Here is a 22899-nt window from a genome sequence, read left to right as displayed (position 1 = left end):
TCCTGTTAACCGGCCGAGTACATTGTTTGCGAAAATTATTGATGCCCATCGCGACTTCCTATCAACCAAATTTACACCAGCCTCTAGACCGTCTTCTCCATTATGGAGTCTGCACCAACCTCGTGTGCTTTTTTCCATACCGGGCATCAAAAAGAAGGCTGATTTATCATCGATAGCTTTAAAACAGACTATTCTAGAATATTTGCATGAGAAACACGGACATCGACGGCACGTATACACCGATGGCTCAGTGACCCGTTCCAGTTCCTCGGCCTCCGTGGTCATCCCCGTAACTACCACAGTTAAGAAAGTGAAAACATCACGCCGGATTTCATCGACTGGGGCAGAACTTATTGCTATTCGCGTCGCCATTGAATATATACGTAAAGAAACACTCCAGCAAGGGCCTGTTTTCAAGGATTAAAAGACAGCCCTCCAAGCCTTACAATATGCTCTTCGTCATGGGTCCCATGAACAACTGGTCGCGGAAATCCGAGAGCTCCACCACACCGCCATCAATAAAGGGCACGATATTGTTCACGAATGGCTGCCAGGACACAGCGGCATCGCAGGCAACCACCGGTGAACTGCTCACCACGAGGGCGATTGCGTGTCCATCCCCATCTCGAGAGCCGACGCAGCGCGTAGGCTTCGACCACTGGCGTGGAACATCACTTTTGCCGCGTGGAATTCAGGTCTATTTTCGAACTCGCATTTGGAAACCTTGGACTCAGACCTGAAGCTCCGGCTTTCATCCGGCCTACCACGACGTGAAGCAACTTTGCTGTGTCGCCTGTTTCTGGGTGTAGCTCTCACCAAGCATTACTCTTTTTTAATCGGCATTGCTGATAGCCCTGCATGTGCCACCTGCGCGTGTGATGAGACCATAGCCCACATTCTTTGTGAACGCCCTGCCTACAGCACCGAAAGGCAGTCTCTCTGCCGCGCACTGGAGCGCCTAGATCCGGGCCCACTGGCGGAAATGAATATTCTCGGCCACTGGCCGCTGCGATCGTCGGCGGTGAAGGCCTGCAAGGCACTGCTTCGCTTCTTGAAGACTTCTGGACTGCACGATAGGCTGTGAGTGTACCGAATGCTGCGACTTCGCATAGTGACTTCAATTTCCTACTACTCTCTTTTCTCCTTCATCTTTTTATCCCCTCACCCCTTTCCCTCCGTGCACGGTAGCAAACCGGTCATTATTGGTGTGATTCATTTCTGTTATCTCTGTTTGCGCAAAAAAAAAGAATAACCGTAGGCGTGCAAGGGACGTGCATCCGGTACACAGACAATATGTTTCTTACTGGCATGTCCAGCATGGAAGGCTTTAAGCGAGACATACTTCGACGTTTCACAGATGAAAAGTCTGAGTGTATCACACCCTCGCCAAGACATGAGCGATCGAATTCTGACCTCACGTGCCAGGCGAATGTTTCCTAGCATTTCCGCATATTCAAAGATTTACGCTTTTCCACATTCAATGGAAAAACAAAAACTAAGCTTAATTCGCGCGCGCGTGTGTGTGTCGTGGGAACGAGAAAAGGAGGACGGGTCATGCAGAGGGACCGTCACTGAAGAATAGTCATTAAAAATTCGCCTTTTTGCTTTCATACCACAGAGGAGCGAGTCCACAAACACGTCGGGCAGGCAGGCCACCTTAGGTGGTTTAACAAATCCAACTGAGTGTAACATAGTTGCAATAAGAAAAAAAAAGAGGCTCGAAGATTTGGAGGAATACATTTTATATAACAGACTTCTGTTGACGTGCGGTGAATTAAATGTTCCGCATCTTTCGAAGGGAAACACAGAGCAGCGGTAATGGTTGCTCCGTAACGTCGAGAAGCTTTCCCTTTTTGGCATCGCACCGACCTTACACGCTCTGCACTCGATAAGAGAGTGCGATGAACCCTTTGCTGGGAACGACGCGCACAAGAAGAACGAAGAGGCACACCGGCAATGTGTTTCTTGTCTGTTCTTGCGGGGCAAGAGATTTATAGCATAAGGAGTAATCAAAGGTCGGTACCCAATTGGTGTCTATGGACTGTACTCGCCCGGAAAAGGCTTAATGGGCACCTCCCACACACACACACCTAAACTTACGTTAATCATCCTCTGTGGGGGAGAGATCACGTGCACGGCTTGAAGCATGAGCATCTTTTCTGGTTTTATTTTTAATACCATGAAACTCACACTCACACGGCAGCTACCTCCCCGTTGCTAACACCCAAAATTAGACGCAGGTATTCAAGGATGTTTCGGATTGGTGACGAACAATCAAATGAATATTTAAGCAAATAGAGAAATCGATGAAGAAAACTTGTGCTTCAATGTAGCTTAACTTTAAAATGTACAAAACGCAGGCTGTTGTTGAAGATATCTGAGGTAAAGCAAAACAGAAATAGAAACTGCTACGTAAACTGGAATGCTAATAAAGAAGTACTGATGGCGGTCACGTCAGACAGGCAGTAGGTCTTACCCATCGCTAATGTAATAAAGAGAAATATCACCTGTGAACTTTTAACGCAAACTGTAGGTCAAATATACCAATTAGAACGTTGTAAGGCGTAATAAGATAAACCAAATGCCGCGTTTTTTTGGAAAGATAGCTTATTTAGAAGGCTTTTATTTTTTTATGATCTGAACGAAATGATCGCAGCTGCAATGGAGCACGAAATTCATGAACGCTCCCGCACGCACACTTTCCTTGATTAACGCGCTTTGGCAGAACGTAGAAAACGCTTACGTAATAAAGCTATGACTGCAAAATTTAAACCAACAGCATTTTTTTTTTTGCTCAACGTGAACCGATTGCTGTGTCAGTACTGCTCCACACATGCTTACTGTTACAAAAGCAACATTATAGAACAAAATGAGAGACAGGAAGCTGGAAGCCCAAGAGAATGCTAATTCGCCTTCCTCGTCTTCGCTTATCTATAAAAAAATAATAAATGGCACAGAAGGTCTTCAGACAAGGTATTCGGTTCTGGATTAAGTAGGTCGTCGAGAACAGTCAGATTTAGCGGATTACCGTCCTGTTCTTTTTCAGATCTGAAACCTCTCAAGGCCAGCGTCTCTTAAATAGAAAGTCTAAAAAATTGTGATGTTTTTAACTTTTATTGTAACTAATGCTAAAAAGAATTAGATTTCAAAAAGTAATAAGGAAAAAGAAAGGCAGTTTGTGTCCTCCTGCGCTCCTCTCTGCTCTTCGCAGTTATTTAAGATACTTAGATGCGTATGTTCATGCTCGAGCACCGTAGATGCTATCCTGGATCGAGTGCATTTTTGTATCTCTATCGTACAAAATGGCTGCATTTGAAATAATGGTTAGCACGTTCTTCCCAAGCCAGGGAGCTTTCTTAATTCTTGGGTGTTCTTAGGTTTTCGTAGGTTAGGTTAAAGTTTTAAACGTCCCGGCTACTGCCATCGCACATTGCGTAAGGCCCCAAGAATACCTAACTGCTGACATATAAAACACTTATCCGCCCAATTCTTGATTACGGCTGTATCTTGCTGGAATTCTTATAAAAAATCCGATATTAAAAAAAAACAGAATCAGTTCAAAAGAAATCAGTACGCTTCATCTTTCAAAACTACTGCCGATATTTTTTCCTTCCCATTACACAGCCTCAGGTCTGACAGCACTGTCGTCTCGCCGCCGCCCAGAACGTTTGAAGTTTTTGCACAGATTGGTTTATTCCCAGTGCATACCTTCCCTAAACAATTATTTGAACTTTAACAAACCTTACATCACTAGAAGCTCCCATAGCCTGGACCTTACCCCTTTCTTTTGCCGCACTGAGGCATTCAGACACTGCTTCTTTCCTCTGGCCATTGAGCACTGGAATTCGCTGCCTGGAAACGTCCGTTTGCTAGCCATGCAAGAGTTTTTGGCTGCCATAGCTTGTTAGTGACATATTTTGTTTTCTTTGTTTCGCATTTTTATTACTTTTTTTCTCTCCCTGCCCAATCCTGTCCTGATAATGGCCTTGGTAAGGTTATTATCAATGCTGCAGTATGTATAAATAAAATAAAAATAAAATAAGTCTTCGCATAGTACGAACTAACTGAAAGTTAAGTTAAAGCTGTCACACGCACCATTACAACACAATGTCATCACATACCGCTTATGCAAGATGTTTTAATAGAAATATTTATCCTCCGGCGCTGCTATGCAGGAGCGGAAGTCAGCAGAAATAAGTAAGTTCCGTTTAATCTTTTGCGGCAGTGCGCATACCTGCAGGGAACGGCGCCACCGAAGGTGACCGCGCCTCTTCTATTCCCGGTCTCCTGAAGACAAAACGAAGAAAATACAAAAGCAAAACAATGAGCCGCCGTGCCGTTTGCTTATGTTTGCACCTAAATATCACAAGAGCCCAGGTGTTGAGTGGGCGGCTGACTTCCGTGTTTTGCTTTTACTGCAGCAGCGTACCAAGGTGAATGGGGCTTGACAACCGGAAATGGCAAGTGTCAAGACCAAACTCAAAGCCCCAAGGAACCTTTCGTTTTATCGCTTTTGTGAGCATTACGGGTACGCTCTGTGACCAATTTCCGCGTTCGAGATGTTATTATTCACTTACTTTTCGCTTCCACTTTCACTTAGCTACTAAAGCCTTGTTGCTAATTCCTTTCTTATCGAAGAGACTTCTTTCTTCTTCACTCACTGAGATAAGACGTGGTTGTGCAGAAGGCATTTTCTCCAAATTGCTCTTTGTTGACACTTGATTTCCGTCTGCTGTTTTTATGTTGTCGGGAATATCATTTATACCCATCTAGGTTTTTGTGCTTTTTCGTCGTATTTGCGTGCTTTGCTGCCGGAACCATTAGCCAAGTCCTATAGTTTAAGCCAACTAGGAAATGTCGATTTCTTCCCGCCGCTGACTTCGCCCCAGACTGCCTTAACGCTGTTCGAAGCACAGCCTTCCGAGTACACGCACATGCACCGGTCACATGCACTTTGCTTCAGATTCTCACTCGGGAGAAATTTCAACTGAGCGGTCTTTGGGACGAAACTGTGAAAATAAAACCAATTGTAGTCAGAAAGAAACTAGTGCGAAATTGTGGCCATGGGCTACGGCCAACCAGTCCTCAATGCCAGTCGCGCCAACTACTTTTCGCAGGGGTGAAAAGCGAAAAAAGAATAGTAGAGGCAATGGTACGAGCCACAGGAAAGCTTCTGAATGTAGCAATTTGACTGGCGGCTAGGAATTTAAATTCTGATGAGCAAAATGGGCCGCACTGTTACGTTTCGTGTGGTCGGCGTCGTCGAAAGAATTAGCCCTTGATTTCCTGAAATTGCACAGAGTCGTCAAGTTTACGCAACTTCTTTCAAGTTTTGTTTTTAGCTAACGCTGCAGTGCCAGGAGAGTCGGGAGCTTGCGGCGGTTTACCCCTCTGAGTGACTGCGGGGAAGTACCGGCGGATTTGAAAACTAAATGCGGTCGGTCGGCGGACGTCGTCCGAATGACGAACTCGACGCCGTCCCCCGGACAATTCACTCCGTTCGGTGCGTAATGCGTCGAGCGCTTTCTCGCGTCCAGTGCATTTGGCGGCGCGGTGAGAGCAGCGGTGCCCCGAGCGCTGCCGCCGCCCGGCTGTAATTGGCGCTCGAGTGGCGGAGCGTCAGACCGCGAGGCGACGCCGTGCGGAGCGTGCTCGCGGCGGAAGACCGAAAAAGGGCCCCATCGAGCCAAAACCTAATCCCGTCTGAGCCACGGGCGAGGCGAAAAGGGCGCCGGTCGGAAATTGGGCCCGGAAAGTCGCGCCAGAGGAGAAAGTGCGAATGTCACGACGCCACTCACCGAGCTGAAAGCCATTCACGGCCAGGGGAACAATGCTGAGGAGGGCCACGGCGGCCAGAGATCGCACCCAGCGCCGGGCACCGCGATCGTCGCGGCTCCCTTTCATGATGGCCTCTCCGCGCGCGGAGCCAGGATTGAGCTCTGTCAAGTAAACTCCACTGGCTTCGAGTGCAGGCAGCCGACGCCGTCTCCTTATCAGATCGCTGCCAACTGAGAAGCGGAACCCGTCGCGAGCGATAGGAGCCACTCTCGCTGCCTAGGCTTCCAAGCTCCGCGGCTCCGTTTTTTTTCCTTTTCCTTTGCTGCCTCTGATCTTCCACTCTTTCCAAATACCGCTCTATGACTGCCTTAGCATGCGCGGGCCTCGCACCAGGAAGTCCGCATACGTCGCCTGCGTTCGGACGCCGAGCGTAGTTCACCCGCAGCGGGCTTCCAGGAGAGACTCCCCGATGCGGAGATTCGTCCCCTTCGCCTCATGATCCGAATAGCAAACCTCTGTCGCGGGTGGGCTGCGTTCGACCGGCGAATCGATTACGGGACAAGGTCGGGCCCCGGCGGGAAGGGCGAGAGGGTCGGAGAATGAATTGGTGTACGGTGCGTAGGGATCGTGCCACTTGCACGTGTAACTCGCGCCGAATCGGCGCTGCCTCGTTGATACGGCGCTTCTAATCTATAAGAATACGGGCCAGAGTAACATAACGCGGCTAAGGTCGCGTATCTGGTCCTTGGAAGTACATCGAGGAGAAACTAACCAGGATAAGAGTCCGCGCGATGGCAGATGCAGGATGCGTTATTTAATTCTTTCTTTGCACAGATATGTTTTGAAGGAAACTAGGAAGCGGACGCAGCTTATTGAGTCAGGCCGTGACAGCTGCGGCTAACGAGCTGCCTCTCCTTGCGAGACCTTAGACACGAAACTGGCGGACATTATTCAGTAAATAAAATGCTGTAACTTTTAAAACTGTGTGTTGTAGATGTGCGCGGTTTTTACAACGAACAATCACTCGTTATCATTTGTGGCCTTCTAATATACCTCCTGATACACCTTCAAGTTTAGTTAGTCCGAGGAACTAAAAAAAGGACGCTTCTGTTTGCTTCCAGACAGGTCACTCCTGGCATGCGCTGAAACAGGAAAGCTAAGCGAACCATAGTGCGCAAAGTAGAAACATGTACAAAATCAGAGCAGTGATATAGCACGTACTCGTTGCGGCCGCCTCAAGCCCGGTACGTTCGAAGCGAGAGGCATTGTGTTTTACCGGCACGGGTGCGAGACAGGGTCCGTTACCTGAAAATTCTCCCCAGAATTGTAAGCAAATTTTTGGGTCATAATGACTTGTCGTATGCTCTGTTTGAAGGTGCTGTTTTCAAAGCAGGATTCTTTGAAGTTCTACTCGGAAGCTTCTCCGTAGTTTTAGAACACGCATACGGCGACGCATACGTTGGCGCTTCGTCGCCGCTGGAAGCTGAAAGCATGCGACAGCACCTTTGGACGTATAGCTGAGTGAGATTTACTTACGCTTCTGCTCTGAGCTAGCCGCCTTTCGCTTCGCGGTGGCAGAGGGTGTCCCGGCGCACGCATGGTTCTCGTATATCGTCCTTACAACAGTCGCCCTTCTCCACTGGTAGTTTTCACAGCAGCAGCTTCAGATTGACAAGCGTGCCTACCGTGGGACGGTGCGCGAGAAATTCGAGCTGGCTGTAGATGTTTGGCTATGCGCGGGGTGGGCGGAATTAAATCCGCTGCCCCAAACGTCGGCTTCATGTAAATATGGGGCTCGGAGGAGGCAGCATCACCGAGTCGCATGGTGTGTTTGCTCTTGGGAGCCCCTTTTGTCGGAAACCTAGCGCCGTGGACGAGTTTTGCTTCTCTCGTACAGCTCGTAGTGCCGCCGCGAACTCTTAAGGGCGACCATCCCGCGCCGCCGCCGCCGTCGCCTGGAAGCGGCTTGTGACCTTTCAACGCATATTACGCGTGGCGTTGGGGCCTGCGACACTGCGTGCCGGGCTCTGGACCCGGAGCGGCTTTGCTGCGCCCAGCACGCTGCTCGGCGTGTTTCCCCTTTTAGCTCAGGCTCAGGCCGCGCATAATGCGTGAAACCCGAGCTAAAAAAAACTTCCGCAGTTTTGCCTCTTCCCTTTTCTTCTGTTGTTATAACTCTTTCTTTGGAAAAGCTGTATGCAGCCACCTATTCTTTCCTCTTTAGCAGTGGTTAATTTGGTTCCTCTTTTTCCGTGCTGCTTTGACGCCAAAAAAAAAAAAAACCTCGAGACCGGCGTTAGCATCTCTCGTTTTATTTTTTTCTTTGGTTTGTGCTAGCAATGTTGAGCGCCTCACATGAGAAACTCGGAATAATCTAAGGACGTGAGAACAGGAGCGTATCGCGCAGATTGCAACCGAAGGAAGGTTTAGGAAGGGCCCACGTGACGTTACAGAACGGATGGCTTGTTCCCAGTTCATAGTTGCATAAACGAGTCTGAGCTAGCTGGCGTGTCGTACGGCTTAAGAGACCTCCAGTGTTCTCAGGGCTAAAAAAAAAAATGCAGGACTGCGTGCATCAGACAGGACAGACGAGAGAGAAACGGAAACGGCACCACGGGCGCGTTTCTGTGTCTCCTCGCCTGTCTGATTCGCGCAGTCCAATCTATATTGAAATGAGCTAAGTAGTCCGCAAGAGCGTTGTACTACAAAAAAAAAAGCCGAAAATATTGCCTTGTTGGGCACAATTTTTCATTTCAGTTACTTGAACAGTATCTTGCCTTAAGGTTTCTATAAGCGTTGATTGATTGCATAAAGTGGCAGCTGAGAGGCTTGGACGGCTCAAGCTCTCCACACCACAAATATATTAAAGTTGAAAACATAATTCTGTTCGCATCTGAGGTTAAAGGCTCTTAAAATGCCATAAAAATATCAGAAAAGAAAGAACTATGGTGCACGCAGCATTCAGTTAAACTTCGAATCATTATTGCCCGCAATTATTTGTTGACACTACATCAACAGATAATTCTGTGCAGAAATTGAAAACGTGTGTTAAAAAAGAATTATGCTTCCCTGTATGCCTATCAATTCAACAATTCTCGGGGTATTTTTGTCACTCCAACTTTGCATGACGTGTATTTTTTAAAAGTGTTCCTATGAATGTTTTCTTGCTTTGTTCGTTCTCACCCTGTAAGAGCCGCAAAGGGTTTACAGTATTGTAAATAAATTAGTTCTTCTCCAAGCCGTACTAATTTTGATCGATGGACTGCTCTTTTAGGTTTCAATAAATTAGCCGGAAAACGTAGACTGAATGCTTTACACTCATTAGCCTGCGTGGGTGACTACTCCCCGGTCCCCGTTGGCTTTTCGCAATGGGCACCGCTTACGCGCTCGAGCACTGCACGCATATGCCCCCCTTGCACCATTTCCGTTCCTATGACGTCACTGCCACGTCTGGATTGGAAGCACTCGTCACGTGAGTCTGCGAGATTAACGTCAAGATGTCACCGCAGGCCCGCAGGCTTTCCATCACGTCGGACACGTGCTTGACACGAATACCGTCGCTCTCTTGAATCCTGGTTTCTGTTACTCACTCGTGATATCAGCAGAAATTTGCGGCTACCGCGGCGGCTAGCATCAGTACCACTCAGTGCAAGGAGTGTTAGGCCTTCAATTATTTTTGCATTTAATGCCAAGCGTGTTTACCAAAGTATTTATGAATAAGCCACTACTGCTATGAACCCGGTGCATGCATGAAACATTCCGTGTTTTCTGAGAGGAAGACTGGTTCAGAAACTCTTTTTATTATATCGAACGCCTCGCGCCACGAGTGGTTCCGGACTATCGCAGGCAGACCACTTTGCGCTCGCACAGAAAGGGCTCAATACAAGCCGCCGACTCAGGCTGATGGGTTCTTGCGAGTACATTGTCGCAGGTAGTCGGTGTTTACCCAGCCAACTTAGCCGAAACGCGTGAAACGTCCGTTGCTTGCAGTTGAGCCCGTAGCTAACGCAAGTCTTATCCTGGCCGCGGCTTCTTCTCTCGTGTAACGTACACCTGCGATGCTTAAGCGCCTGATGCACGAAGGACTCCTTGTGCTGACCCACGGGGACGTTTTTTTCTGTTTCATTGTTAAGCAGTTAATTAAGGACCAACTTAACAGACATTCTTCAGCGTTTGCGTTGTCTTATCGTACGCAGCTTATTGTTTGCTAAATGCATAAGAAATATAAAAGATCAGGTGGGGCTTAATCCGCGTAAATCGCCGAGAACAAAACAACATGATTGGCTTAAAATAGGTCAATGAAAAGATAAAGCGGACTGATAAAGAGGGTGCCGAATTGCGCCACTAATAAAGGGGCCCCAAATCACCATACCTTTGCAGAAAAGTGAGAATCTGAGCCAGTTGGTGCATGGTGAAGAGGAGAACCAGTCAAAAAGAACAAGGACGAGAAGAGAGACGTACACCACGGCGACTGGACTGGCAACTGTGCCTTAATGAAAACAGCACTCTCCCAGCAAGGCTAGCATGAATTATGCTTCTAGAAATTCTTCATCGGTATGCTGGCGATATATTTATCAGTACCATTTCACTGCGCTTGGTGGAAAATAATTTGCCCTCTTAGAATGTGGGCGATAGATACGCTGCTTATCTTACCTTTGTTATTTCCGGAATGTGGCGATGGTCGTGCCGCGCACGCCCATGCTAGCCTTGCTGGGAGGGTGCTATTTCATTAAGCACAGTTGGTAGTCTTTTTTTATGTGAGGTTTTAACGCCCCAAAGCGACTCAGGAATGAGGGACGCCGTAGTGAAGGGCTCCGGAAATTTCGACCACCTGGGGTTATTCAACATGCACTGACATCGCCCAGTACACGGGCCTCTAGAATTTCGCCTTCATCGAAATTCGACCGCCGCGGCCGGGATCGAACCCGCGCCTTTCGGGTCAGTAGCCGAGCGCAAAAACCACTGAGCCACCGCGGCGGCAGTTGCTAGTCCTGTCGTCATGGTGTACGTCTCTCTCATCGACTTTTGACTGGTCCTCCTCTTCACCATATTTTTGTTTCGTCCGAGATGCAGTACCTCAGTTGTCGCCTCAGTGCCTCTGAGACTGCTTCTCCTATGGCACTGAAGGGCAGAAGGATGACAGGCGCAGTACAGGCTATGCACGAGATCAATACCCATCCATGTGTCCTTGTGCGTGTCTTGTCTTTATGTTTGCACATACGCTTGTGCTCCCACCTTCCTCCTTCGGTAGTGCACGAAAGAGGGCCGATGAGAGCATTTTAAATTCTACAAAGAAACGGAAGCATTCCCGATGCGGCGTAAGCCACGAAGGATGACAAAAGAAAAAAAAAAGGCAGAAGTTGGCCAATATGAGTGTTTTAGGGCCTCCATTGTTGTGCACTCTTGGTACTGAGATAACGCATGATTTTTTTTCTTAATCTGCTATTGTGCCAACCGCACGCGTCCTGATGCTCCCCTTCGCAGCTCGGCTCGTACGCCTCTTTCTTTGCCAAACTAGTGCCAAGTGATATATAGGCGGATTTATGGTGTGTGTGTGTGTGTGCGTGTGTGTGTGTGCGTGTGTGTGTGTGTCTGTGTGTGCGTGCGTGTGTGTGCGTGTGTGCGTGCGTGTGTGTGTCTGTGGGTATGTGCGTGCGTGTGTGCGTGCGCGCGTGTGTGTGTGTGTGTGTGTGTGTGTGTGCGTGGGGGCGTGTGTGTGTGTGTGCGCGCGTGCGTGCGTGCGTGTGCGCGCGTGTGTGTTTGTGTGCGTGTGCGTGTTTGTGTGCGTGCGTGCGCGTGTGCGTGTGTGTGTGTGTGTGCGCGCGTGTGTGTGCGTGTGTGTGTTCATGTGTGTGTGCGTGTGTGTCTGTGTGTGTGTGCGTGCGTGTGTGTGCGCGCGTGTGTGCGTGCGCGTGCGTGCGTGTGTGTGTGTGCGCGTGTGTGCGCGTGTGTGTGTGTGTGTGTGTGTTTGTGTGCGTGTGTGTGTTTGTGTGCGTGCGTGTGTGTGCGTGTGTGCGTGCGTGCGTGTGTGTGTGCGTGTGTGTGCGTGTGTGTGTGTGCGTGTGTGTGTGTGTGTGTGTGCGTGCGAGTGTGTGTGTCTGTGTGCGTGCGTGCGCGTGTGTGTGGGGGGGGGGGGCGGACCAAGATAGAAGCTAGAACCATTGTTCCCAGAAATACATTGTTCAATTGGTGCCACTCAGTTGGTACAGAGACTGCCCTGGACTGGAAGTGGTCTGTGGTTCGAACCTCTAATAGAAATTTTTCTTTGGTTACGAAGTTTCTGTGAAAGCTTCGACATGTCTGCAGCGCGAAAAAAGACGCTGCAGTTACGTCGAAGCTAAGCAACCAACTTGCCCAAAAGCTCGTCTTACTAAAGCATATTTCTGTGGAAGCTGTACAACTTTCTTGTGTAGCCGTATGGCTGTGCTCTTGTGGGGGTTAATGAGCAATTACTAGGAAAATTACAATTACAGGAAAAGATTACAGGAAAAGATTCAGCCGCAGTCTATCGACTAGGAGCCATATCTGAACTCTACGTGCCATGTCACGTTGGACAGCACGCGTACTACTACGTGCTCTTCGTTTAAAAAAGTTCCCAGTATTTGCTGCCGGGGCGTGTTGAGGATACGTTGCATCATATTCTACACTGTAATACTCTCAAGTGGTGAGAAAGAAGCTTCTTCGAACTCTTGAGACATTTCCGCGCAGGGGACGTAATATGAGCCACGGCGCATGGTCTAGAAGTAAACAAAGTTAGCTTGGAGCTGTCGAAAACGGCGATATACCTTATCCGTTGAACGTCCTTTACCGTGCCGCTTAATGGGTGGCTGGGCGCACTTTTCCATGCTTGTGACTCATTGATGAGGCTACCCATGAAAGTGCACCTGTTGGGAGTCAGATGAACCACCAGGCATAATGCGGTCCAGAGGTACGGACGCCGCTCGTTGTCACGCGAGTGAAATGGCCATACAGTATATAGAGAGGCGATTGTGCGCGCAGTTCGCCTCTAACTAGATGCAATGCGGCAAAATGCTGGGGAAAAACAGCTTCTCTGCTCTCCTTTCGGCGAGAGACATGACCGCGGACAGGCGGAGCTTGCTTGGCTGTGTGTCAGGTCGTTGAAGTAAGGAACCCCACCCCCTTTTCCTCCGAGGGCTCTACAAGAAGCTGAAAAGGCGCGAAAACGAACGCGGACCAACAACGTACAACAAACACAGGCGCAGATGGCTTTTCAGTTCTCTAATATTAAGTTTCACATATGACGTGTTTTCTTGCCACTGCGTCCTTTCGGTCGGCATGCACGAGTTTCTAGGCAGAGGGAGCAATGTTTCACCCGATGCACCCTGCGAAGCCATGTCGTAGAGAACCTCCATGCAGCCCTTTCGTCGTCTAATCATATTGCTTCGATTCCTCCATATTCTGGGACCCATGTGTGCGCCACTGTGTACCATGCTTAGCACTGAAAATAAAAAGCCGCCGCTGACCAGTTCTTGTTTGGAAAAGAAAGCGAAAGCACGGTCCCGAAGTAGATCTTAGATTAAGATGAAAGTATGGAAGGTCGGACAAGGTTTCTCATGAATGGCTGAGGATCACGCGAGAGATCACGCGCACATAGAGTCAAGCCGCTCCGGGTTTGACTCTATGTGACTCCAGCATCCAGCTATTCCGAGAGGAGAGGAAAAGCGCCGGAGACAACGAAAAAAAAAGAGAAAAGACTTAGGTCTTTGAACTGAGGGCCTCGCTGGGCGTCGCAGGCGTGATACATGTCTAGAGAAGTTTTGGTATGACGATTGAGTGGACTTTCTCAATGTAGTTATTTTATTTCTTTCAAGAGTAGCAGTCGGCCTCATGAGTAGCAGATAGTAGCCGTCGGCATGTTTTTTTAATACTTACTGCGCTGACTCTCAAAACTGATATCAAATTACGAAGTTGCGCAAGAGATGGATCACGGGATGGTATACAGACGCTAACGACAAAAAGTTTTTTTAAACCCCACCCCGCAGCATGCCTGAAAAGTTCCAGGTATTTAAGGACTATGAGGAGAGGTTTCCGATTTAGACTATATAAATTAAATTTGCCACTTAAAAAGTACTGCTTATGAATGAAAATGAAAATTAACCGCTTCTTTGGTGTCAGTGGCATTACACATGTCTTCATGAGGGCATCAGTAACGGTTGCGAACGTAGATTCCTCTAATTTAGTTTTCTCTACGGAATATATTAAACACTTCATTACACCATATTTGGCAAGCTTGGGTTTATTCCGTCGACGATCCCTTCGTGTACTGTCTGTATGAACTTATTACAAGAAAAGCGAGTGCCAGTTCCGGCTCTTGTCTCAAAAGGGTGCATTACAATTCTCTTTAGGAAGCAGTAGTTCATTCAGCCTGATCTACGGCATGGCGAAAATTTTAAATAAGGATGCTTACAGTGGAAAGCGCTATTTGGAACGAGAATAACACATAATGGACATAAATGGGACATGTGAAGCAGTTCTAACGCTCTTAGAGAGGCATGAGAACAATTTCGAGATCAGTAGCCAAGTTTCGTATTGAAAATATACGTTAATAAAAACTAAATGTTTCGTTCTTAGTGCGCGCTTCTCCCATATAAAGCTGTCATGTGGCCTAAAAATTTACTGATGTTGTCAAAGCACAGGTAGGACATTGGCAATATTTAGCGACTACGCAGAGCGGCTTCTGGTCCTCCTACGCGCTGAATAATGAAGGAAAAACGTTTATGAAGAGCCAACTTTAGGTTAGGTGTCAAAAAGATTAAATAACTACGATATACCAGTTGGCGTGAGTGTTTTCGACGTCGCGGGCGTAGTTCAATGACTCGTCGTTTTTGATGCCAACACCCTTTCTTGTTACGACAGCACATTATGCATAATTATCGATCTGCGGCACTTGTTTCGTTCCTCTTCGTAACAGGCATGGCGGTGCATGCGAAAGGACACTACCACTCACTGAACGGCTGCCAGTCGCAACAGCGGACATTGTGCTTTTACGAAAGTGCGGTGTTTTTGCCAGGAGCGTCAAAACACCATGCATCATCTAAATTTACGTAATCAATTTTGAGTGCACGTCGTTGTGTTCGGGGTTCGATGATATGGGACTCCTGAGAACCGCGGATGCTGTCTATTGAAATTCTGGCGCCGGGCCAGCGGGAAGCGCCTGGTCGCCATGTAGACTGCTGCCCAGCAACGCGTCTTGCACAGGGAGCTGTCAAGCGCCGAGTAAAGCTTTTGCAACAGGCAGCGATAGTAACACATTCTCATTTAATGGTTTATTTGCGTGTTATACATTTCACAGTGCTAAAAGAAGCTTCATGCTTGGCTTTTTATCAATCAATAAACACACACGACTAGGTATACGTCTTATGAACTAGAATGGCTCCAGTGCGTCTAAGCAAAAGCGTATGATGTCATACTTTCATGTCTTATGTTGAACACGATTTGGCAAATTACACAGTTTCAAACTCTATCGTTTCATGCTGACTTCAGCTCCCCTGTAGAGCCCTCCCGGCCACTTGCATGCACAAGTCTCGAAATCTATATCTATATACACTGAGTGGCACCCCTGTGTTCCTGTCCACAGCCAACGTTACTCGAATAGAAAAATAAGCGTTTCAAGAAAGAGCTCTCAAAATCCTCTCTAAAATCATTGAGATACACCGCCGCGAATCATTGTCATAAAGGACAAATAAGTACGGTGGTGATCTTAGTTTGTTATACTAACGTAATTAACACACTAAAGATATTTTAGTTAGTATGCATCTCGTGTTTCCATCCCCTTGACTAATCTGGGCTCAGTTTTGCGCATAGGTGGATATATTAATACCCTCTCTTTTTTTTAGAAACGAATGAGCTACTGAGTGATACTTACCAAGAAATGCTAATGAGAGACTGCTGAAGGGATTCCATGAACTAAAGGATTTGTTAAAGCGAAAGTTGGAATTGTGGAAGGAATGAAATCTTTTATTAAGATAGAATGCTTTGAATGCCTCGATGTTCAAACCTTTTGACCTAACATAGCTCTTCATTTACGAACGACATCTAACATCTTTAATCGGATTTTACATTTACAAAAATGCCATTTCTGTACGGTTTTCTCCCGCTTTTCTTGCGACCTAAGTTGCAAGAACAGTATAAACAATTTCATAAATGACTAAATATATCCAAAAAGAACAAAAAATACCTGCCGGCTGTCTTGTTTTCGTCCAAGCAGTGTTAAACCAAAAGAAGTGAGACGTCGCTATGCAGTTTTAGAATTCGCACTGCAATCATTGCTTTCTTTGAAATAGGCGTACTTCACTCTGTATGTATAAGCTATGGTACTCTGAAGTAGGGCACACACTGACAGGCACAGTTGAATGAGGAAAACTAGGCGAAGAGAAAAAACTTCGATGATTGGTTTCGCAAGAATGGACAAGAAGAAAAGGCTAATTCAGTTTGCATACAGTTGCAGCCGGGTGCAATCCAGTCCGTTTACGTGTCACGTTCATGAATTTTTTTCTTGTAATCCTTGGGATAACGCATTGAAAGCATGAAAGGGAAAAAGAACAAAAGCATTACAAATGGCATCCTCACATCGAAAGGGTACTAGTGTGCAATACATTAGGAAAAATAAAAAAGTGCAGGTTCTCAACAGAAAGCAAGCCAGTCATTAGAAAAGAAATAGATATATTCAGACAACCCGAAGGAAAAGAAAAGAACCTACAAAAGAGAGTGCGCTCCTTCAGGGAGAAGTTCGAATCATAAGGCTCAAGGAAATCACAAAAGCAAACCGTCAGACTGTCGGGGCAAAAAATGGATCGGAAAAGACGGGAACGAAAACGACAAAGGAGGATACAGTTGGCGCACTAAGACAAAACTCATGAATAAATCCCCAGCAACGCCATAGCAGTTACAAGGGAAGGAGTGCCGGATGTAGCGGCGCAAGAATTATGTCCGGTGATTGCATGTGGTCGGGCACAATTGTGAGGGTTGACACTGTCGGCTGCACAGTCTCGGCGTGTTCGCCAACAGGCAGGATCCCCAGTTTCTGCTTTTATTAAAGTTCTCCTTTGTTGCGAGGTACGTACGTTATTCTGCGAGTGGTGATGAGCTCTTTCGAGTACCCCACTCTTGTTCCCCACAGTCGAACTTGAGTGCACTGGATTCCTTTTCCTATGCCGCCTGAATGCAGCTAGCCGTCACTCCCCAAAATGCTGCTACAGCTGCCAAGCACAGACTCAAGAAGACCCAACAATATTCGCGCACTCCTTATTTCTCCGTGTACGTGGCACTGTCTGGACTTGTTCCTCCTTGGAGCCCACTTTTTTGTCTTTTCACAACGTAGCCGCCCTTGTGAACATGACTTTGCGGTCCTCGTCACCTCTCGCGTGGGAAGGTCGAGGCACGTCGACCGGACCTCGCGCCGCCAGAGCATATATTTGGGGAAGCGCGCGCTGCAATAACTGCCAGCGGCGGCGGGGTCCAGGTGCGCGCTCGGGCTCAGGCACGTAACGAGGCCGCCAGAGGGAGAGGAGGGCAGCGGCGGTGCTTGTTGCGCCAGAGGCCGCATCAAGCCTCGCTGGCCCCCTTATTGGATCTCCGCGACAGGGAGCGCACAAACTTGGGCGTGATCCTCTGCAGCAGCGCGGCGTTGCTGTAGGTCGGGCTGATGGGCAGGTACGAGAAGGCGGCGTTCGCCAGGCGCGCCCTCAGGAAAGGCAAGTCGTAGCAGTCTTTGGTGAATTCCCCTTCGTCGCCGCTGCCGGAACCACCGGGCCCGCCGTGGTGGCCGCCTGAGCCCAGGCCCCGCTCCTCGGGCGTGCCTGCGCGTGCATCACGAGTCGCCATCGTTAGTGTACACGCGGCGCTCGTGGGGAACAGCGTAGAGTTGGGCTTGCGACAGGAGCCCCTGGGTTTATCACACCGCTAGACTAGAATATCATTTAATTTCCGTGGACCGACTTTTCTCAATTTTGCCGCCAACGCATTGCGACGAAAGTTCGTTGAATTTGCTGAAACATCAATTGAAGCGCCGGGAGGCTTTAGCTATTACCGCGACGCAGCAGGTCAGATACGTTCCGTGCTGTACACGATTACCGGTCGTTTATTTTATTGGGTTCAGTTCATGTACCCCCCTTACTGGGTGGCATGGGAATAAGTCTGCTAAGCCTAAAGCTTATGGAGAAAAGGAACGATGCATGCTTAAGTGTTACTTGGCAGTAGAGTTGTAGCCACAGGGTCTGGTCTTGTCGCATTACTTGTCGTACTCACATAAAAGCCTACTGAGCTCAGGTGAGTTTAAGGACATGCCAACGAAACGATGTGATTATGCGCCTATCGTTAGTGTAGTTTGTGCAACGGAGGCCTAATAAAATATCCACAAAATGCAAGTGTAAGTTCTGGGTGTGTTGAATAATCTGCTGAAGAGGGTGACGGGGTTATTTGCCTCCATAATCACGCTCTTACTAGAATTATGGGGCTGAGAACTTGATTATCGTGGTTGATTATTGTCGGCGTGTACTACTCCTGAAAGAGTAGCTAAAAGTAGCGTTTCATAATAGTGGGAATAGCTGGCTGGATTTGCAAATTAAGTCTTGGTTGCAGAAATATCCGGCATAGCTGTTTCGCATCAAAAAACCGTACAGACATAATCAGCCATCCGGGGCTTTACAACGATAGCTGCGAGCTGAAACTTAGTACCGATAGGCCGAGGTGCTGTATGAAAACATTTAAGATTAAGTTTGTCGTTTTTCTCTCCTTAGTATGAGGACATAAACACATTGCATAGTTTTACAAAAGACGAAAGAGAGCGAAAGACCCCGTTTAATGAAAGAGAGTAGAGTTTAGCCGGTGCTCAAACAGCGCTGGCATGCTGCTCTGCGTTGAGGAGGGTAACCTCTCTAAGAATGACAGAAATAGAAAATGGAGTGTTTCGGGGGGTACGCATCAGCGTAGCGGAGTACACGAGACGCCGCTCTTCTGTTTATTCCCGTAAGCTTTAGGTTTGAGGAAATATACTCCCAGGCATTCTACAATGCTGCCTGCTAAATATTTTTTACTTGAAATTTGAGAATTAAAAATGTACCTAATAGTACACGAAACGGTTAGCGCTGGAAAGAGAAAGGAAAACGGAAACTCTCTAATTGCGTAGAAGTTTTCTTCTTTGCAGTTTGTGCTTAACTTGCGGCAAAAACATACAGAAAGAGAAAACGAAGGGGCTTGTGGTTACGTTGATTCTTTGACGGTGTGCTCCCTCGAGGGCCTCTTTGTCTGAAACTAATTAATACAATAAGCTATACGAAAACTTAAACTTACCAATAAATCACGCAAGCACCTACCTAACTATACTGGATGGAAGCATTTTGAGCGGGAAAAAGTTCACGAGCACAATTTTTTCATATATTATAAGCTTTCACTATAACAATCAATACCTTCGCAGATGTCCCGTCAGCAGCATTGCATTTTTTTTTGCCACTAACGTTCTTTCTATCGTCAGAAAAAACAACCATGCCACCGGTGGAATCCGAACCCACGACCCTCCGAATATCGCGTCCGGTGCTCTTACCAACTGAGCTACGGCGACGGCTGTCCAATCTGCTGCTTTCGTAAGTATTTATGTTTTGCGTGTAAGCGAACCTTGAGAGTCTTCACCAGCGCCGCCCTCGTCCATAGCGGTGGACGTAGCACGTCCTGCAATACCGCAAGTGTAACGTAGAACGTCTAACGGCGAGGGCGGAAACTGTGCGAAAGCCCTCTTATGCTACCTATGGCATCAAGACTTCCAGAACCGAGGACCCCCGTTAAGCTATTAGCAGACAACGCAAATGAAATGAGGGGCTCGTTTGACAAACATATTAAGGAAGCCAAAAGTCACCGAAACCAAGGTGCATAGGGGAATGTTTTCTTTTTTTTTAATTTCTAGTGCCAATCAATTGTTTTTTTTTAAAGAAAACTACATATAAACCAGCATAAAAAACAACCATGCCGCCGGTGGGATCCGAACCCACGACCTCCGAATATCGCGTCCGGTGCTCCTACCAATTGAGTTACGGCGAGGGCTGTCCAATCTGCTGCTTTCGTGGGTATTTATGTTTTACGTGTAAGCGAACCTTGAGAGTGTTCACCAGCGCCACCCTCGTCCATAGCGGTGGACGTAGTACGTCCTGTAATACCGCAAGTGTGACGTAGAACGTCTTCTAAAGGCGAGGGCGGGAAACTGTGCGAGAGCCCTCTTATGCTACCTATGGCATCAAGACTTCCAGAACCGAGACCGCCGTTAAGCTATTAGCAGACAAGGCAAATGAAATGAGGGGCTCGTTTGACAAACATATTAAGGAAGCCAAAAGTCACCGAAACCAAGGTGCATAGGGAATGTTTTCTATTTTTTTTTAATTTCTAGTGCCAATCAATTGTTTTTTTTTAAAGAAAACTACATATAAACCAGCATAAAAAACAACCATGCCGCCGGTGGGATCCGAACCCACGACCTCCGAATATCGCGTCCGGTGCTCCTACCAATTGAGTTACCGGCGAGGGCTGTCCAATCTGCTGCTTTCGTGGGTATTATGTTTTGCGTGTAAGCGAACCTTGAAAGTGTTTCACCAGCGCCACCCTCGTCCATAGCGGTGGACGTAGCACGTCCTGTAATACCGCAAGTGTGACGTAGAACGTCATCTAACGGCGAGGGCGGAAACTGTGCGAGAGCCCTCTTATGCTACCTATGGCATCAAGACTGCCAGAACCGAGACCCCCGTTAAGCTATTAGCAGACAAGGCCAAATAAAGTCTGGGGGCTCGTTTTGACAAACATATTAAGGAAGCCAACAGTCAGCGAAATCAAGGTGCATAGTGAAATGTTTCTTTTTTTATTTTTTAATATCTAATGCCAATCAATTAGTTTTTTTTAAAGAGAATTACTTATAAAGCAGCAGAAAAAACAACCATGCCGCTGGTGGGATCCGAACCCACGACATCCGAATATCGCGTCCGGTGCTCTTACCAACTGAGCTATGGCGGCGGCTGGCCAATCTGCTGCTTTCGTGGGTATTTATGTTTTGCGTGTAAGCGAATCTTGAGAGTGTTCACCAGCGCCACCCTCGTCCATAGCGGTGGACGTAGCACGTCCTGTAATACCGCAAGTGTGACGTAGAACGTCATCGAACGGCGAGGGCGGAAACTGTGCGAGAGCCCTCTTATGCTACCTATGGCATCAAAACTGCCAGAACCGAGACCCCCGTTAAGCTATTAGCAGACAAGGCAAATGAAATGAGGGGCTCGTTTGACAAACATATTAAGGAAGCCAACAGTCACCGAAACCAAGGTGCATAGGGGAATGTTTTCTATTTTTTTTTAATTTCTTGTGATAATCAATTGTTTTTTTAAAAGAAAATTACTTATAAACAAGCAGAAAAAACAACCATGCTGCCGGTGGAATCCGAATCCACGACCTCCGAATTTCGCATCCGGTGCTCTACCAACTGAGCTACGGCGACTGTTGTCCAATATCCTGCTTTCGGGGCATTTATGTTTGCGTGTAAGCGAACCTTGAGAGTGTTCACCAGCGCCAACCTGGTCCATAGGAGGAGAATAATCTCATAATTATATATTCTGGATTCAGAATTAATATTCAGAATTACATATTCTGAGATTATTGGGCTCCCAAGTTGGGGAAGTGCCCGATACACCCGCATATAAAGGGTGGTTTTTTTTCCACGTCGACTTCTGGTAATAAACAGATTCACACGCTGAAACTGGACAACACCTTGATTCTTATTCGTTTTTAATGCATTTTGCTTTAGCAATATCTGAAAAGCGTTTTTACCAGTGCTCGTTCTGCGGGCGCTCACGACTAAAAGGTCACCCTGGTGCGAAGCACAGCTGCTGTTGTTTTAACTAACGGCGGCTGTTGCAAATTTAACGCTTGAAGCAAAGTTAAAGTTTGAAGCTCACAATAAGTGTCGGAGTCTCTGAATCAATGAACTAACTTTAGAGCTATGAGTTAATGGTGTGGTTTTAATTGCAAAGCTTTAAAGAAATTATAACCGATGGGGTAGAAAAAAGAGAACTTTAGTATGCGGATCATTCATTCATTTTGAAGCATCCGAAGCATCCAGGGCTTCGGCCGCGCCCAAGTTCATTACACCATTCCATCGAAGCTGTTTCGAAATGAATCGGGCCCAGAGCGCTTGAAGTCCAGGCCAGGATGTGGCGCAAGATGAAGACATGCAAATGACATGCCGTGTGGCTTTGTACGACAACGCTCCGCGGCAGATGGCCGCTCTGCTGTTGCTGCTGTACGGGTCGGCAGAAAAGCTATTTTCCCCAAGGCGGCCTTTGTTTCGATTGTGTGACTGAAAAACCTGCGGGGTTTTCACGTTTGCGCTGAATTGATTCGTCAGTGATGAAGCTTTTCCCGGAAGGGGATTCAGATTGCATTACGGTTGAACCGAAAACAGCGATAGAAAAACTGTAATCAGTTTCGACATGTTTTCCGGCAAAATCGTTTGTGCGCCATTAGCGACTCGCTGCCCAGTAGCAGAGGGCCGAGCGTGAGTAGTGCTTCGTACGCTGCCAGGGTGGTTTCAAAAGCAGGTAGTCCGTGAGGCAGAACTCATCCCCAGCGTTATCTGAGCCTCTAAAAAGAACTTGAAACCCATTTTCAGTTTTACGAGAAACGAGTAGTCTCTGGAATAAGATTATAAGTAAAAAAGTGTTGCAGTTAATCTATTAATAGCCGTCTGATCTCCCCCCCCCCTCCCCCCCAAAAATGTGAACAAAACTAGCGCCGTATTCCTGAATAGAAGACGCAAAGGTGGCAGTTGTGCGGCATGCTGGCATTTTGGGAGCGAAAATGGGATATGCAAACTTAGTATGGCGCCACAGGATGTCTCAAGCATCACGTTTGAAGTAAAAGGACATGGGTCGGGGACGGAGGGTGGTTAAAGATCACAGATCTCGGTTCCTAATAAAATCTCCTTTTAGCGCTTGCAAATACGAAACCTCCACGCAACGTTATTTTTACAACTAAGACTATCTGGTTTCGAGCAAAGAGGTGATGCTGTGTGGGCTACATTATTAACTGTTTGTCGCAGTGACTGTTATGCAGAGCGCGAATGCATACCTGGTA

The 22899-nt window shown here is 47.4% G+C and overlaps 2 protein-coding genes across 3 annotated transcripts in view; both read right to left on the bottom strand.

Moving 5' to 3' along the window:
* Positions 1-6061, bottom strand: part of LOC144114189 (uncharacterized protein CG3556) — a 100967-nt gene extending 94906 nt beyond the window's left edge. The window contains exon 1 of one of the 2 annotated variants that reach the window (XM_077647767.1): positions 5799-6061. In XM_077647767.1, coding sequence (XP_077503893.1) covers positions 5799-5904 — 106 coding nt within the window. In that variant the 5' untranslated portion in view covers positions 5905-6061. The remainder of the gene's footprint in view (positions 1-5798) is intronic. The other variant, XM_077647768.1, reaches the window with a different exon arrangement.
* An 8979-nt stretch (positions 6062-15040) lies between these two features.
* The window catches only part of LOC144114186 (solute carrier family 23 member 1-like), a 93772-nt gene continuing 85913 nt past the window's right edge, over positions 15041-22899 (bottom strand). The window contains exons 12-13 of the mRNA XM_077647763.1: positions 22894-22899; positions 15041-17597 (exon numbers count right to left, since the gene is read on the bottom strand). The exon at positions 22894-22899 is cut by the window's right edge and continues 90 nt beyond it. Coding sequence (XP_077503889.1) covers positions 17344-17597; positions 22894-22899 — 260 coding nt within the window. The 3' untranslated portion in view covers positions 15041-17343. The remainder of the gene's footprint in view (positions 17598-22893) is intronic.

Source organism: Amblyomma americanum, chromosome 1 (genome assembly GCF_052857255.1).
Source record: "Amblyomma americanum isolate KBUSLIRL-KWMA chromosome 1, ASM5285725v1, whole genome shotgun sequence".
NCBI lineage: Eukaryota > Metazoa > Arthropoda > Arachnida > Ixodida > Ixodidae > Amblyomma > Amblyomma americanum.
This window is presented reverse-complemented; position numbering and strand designations above follow the sequence as displayed.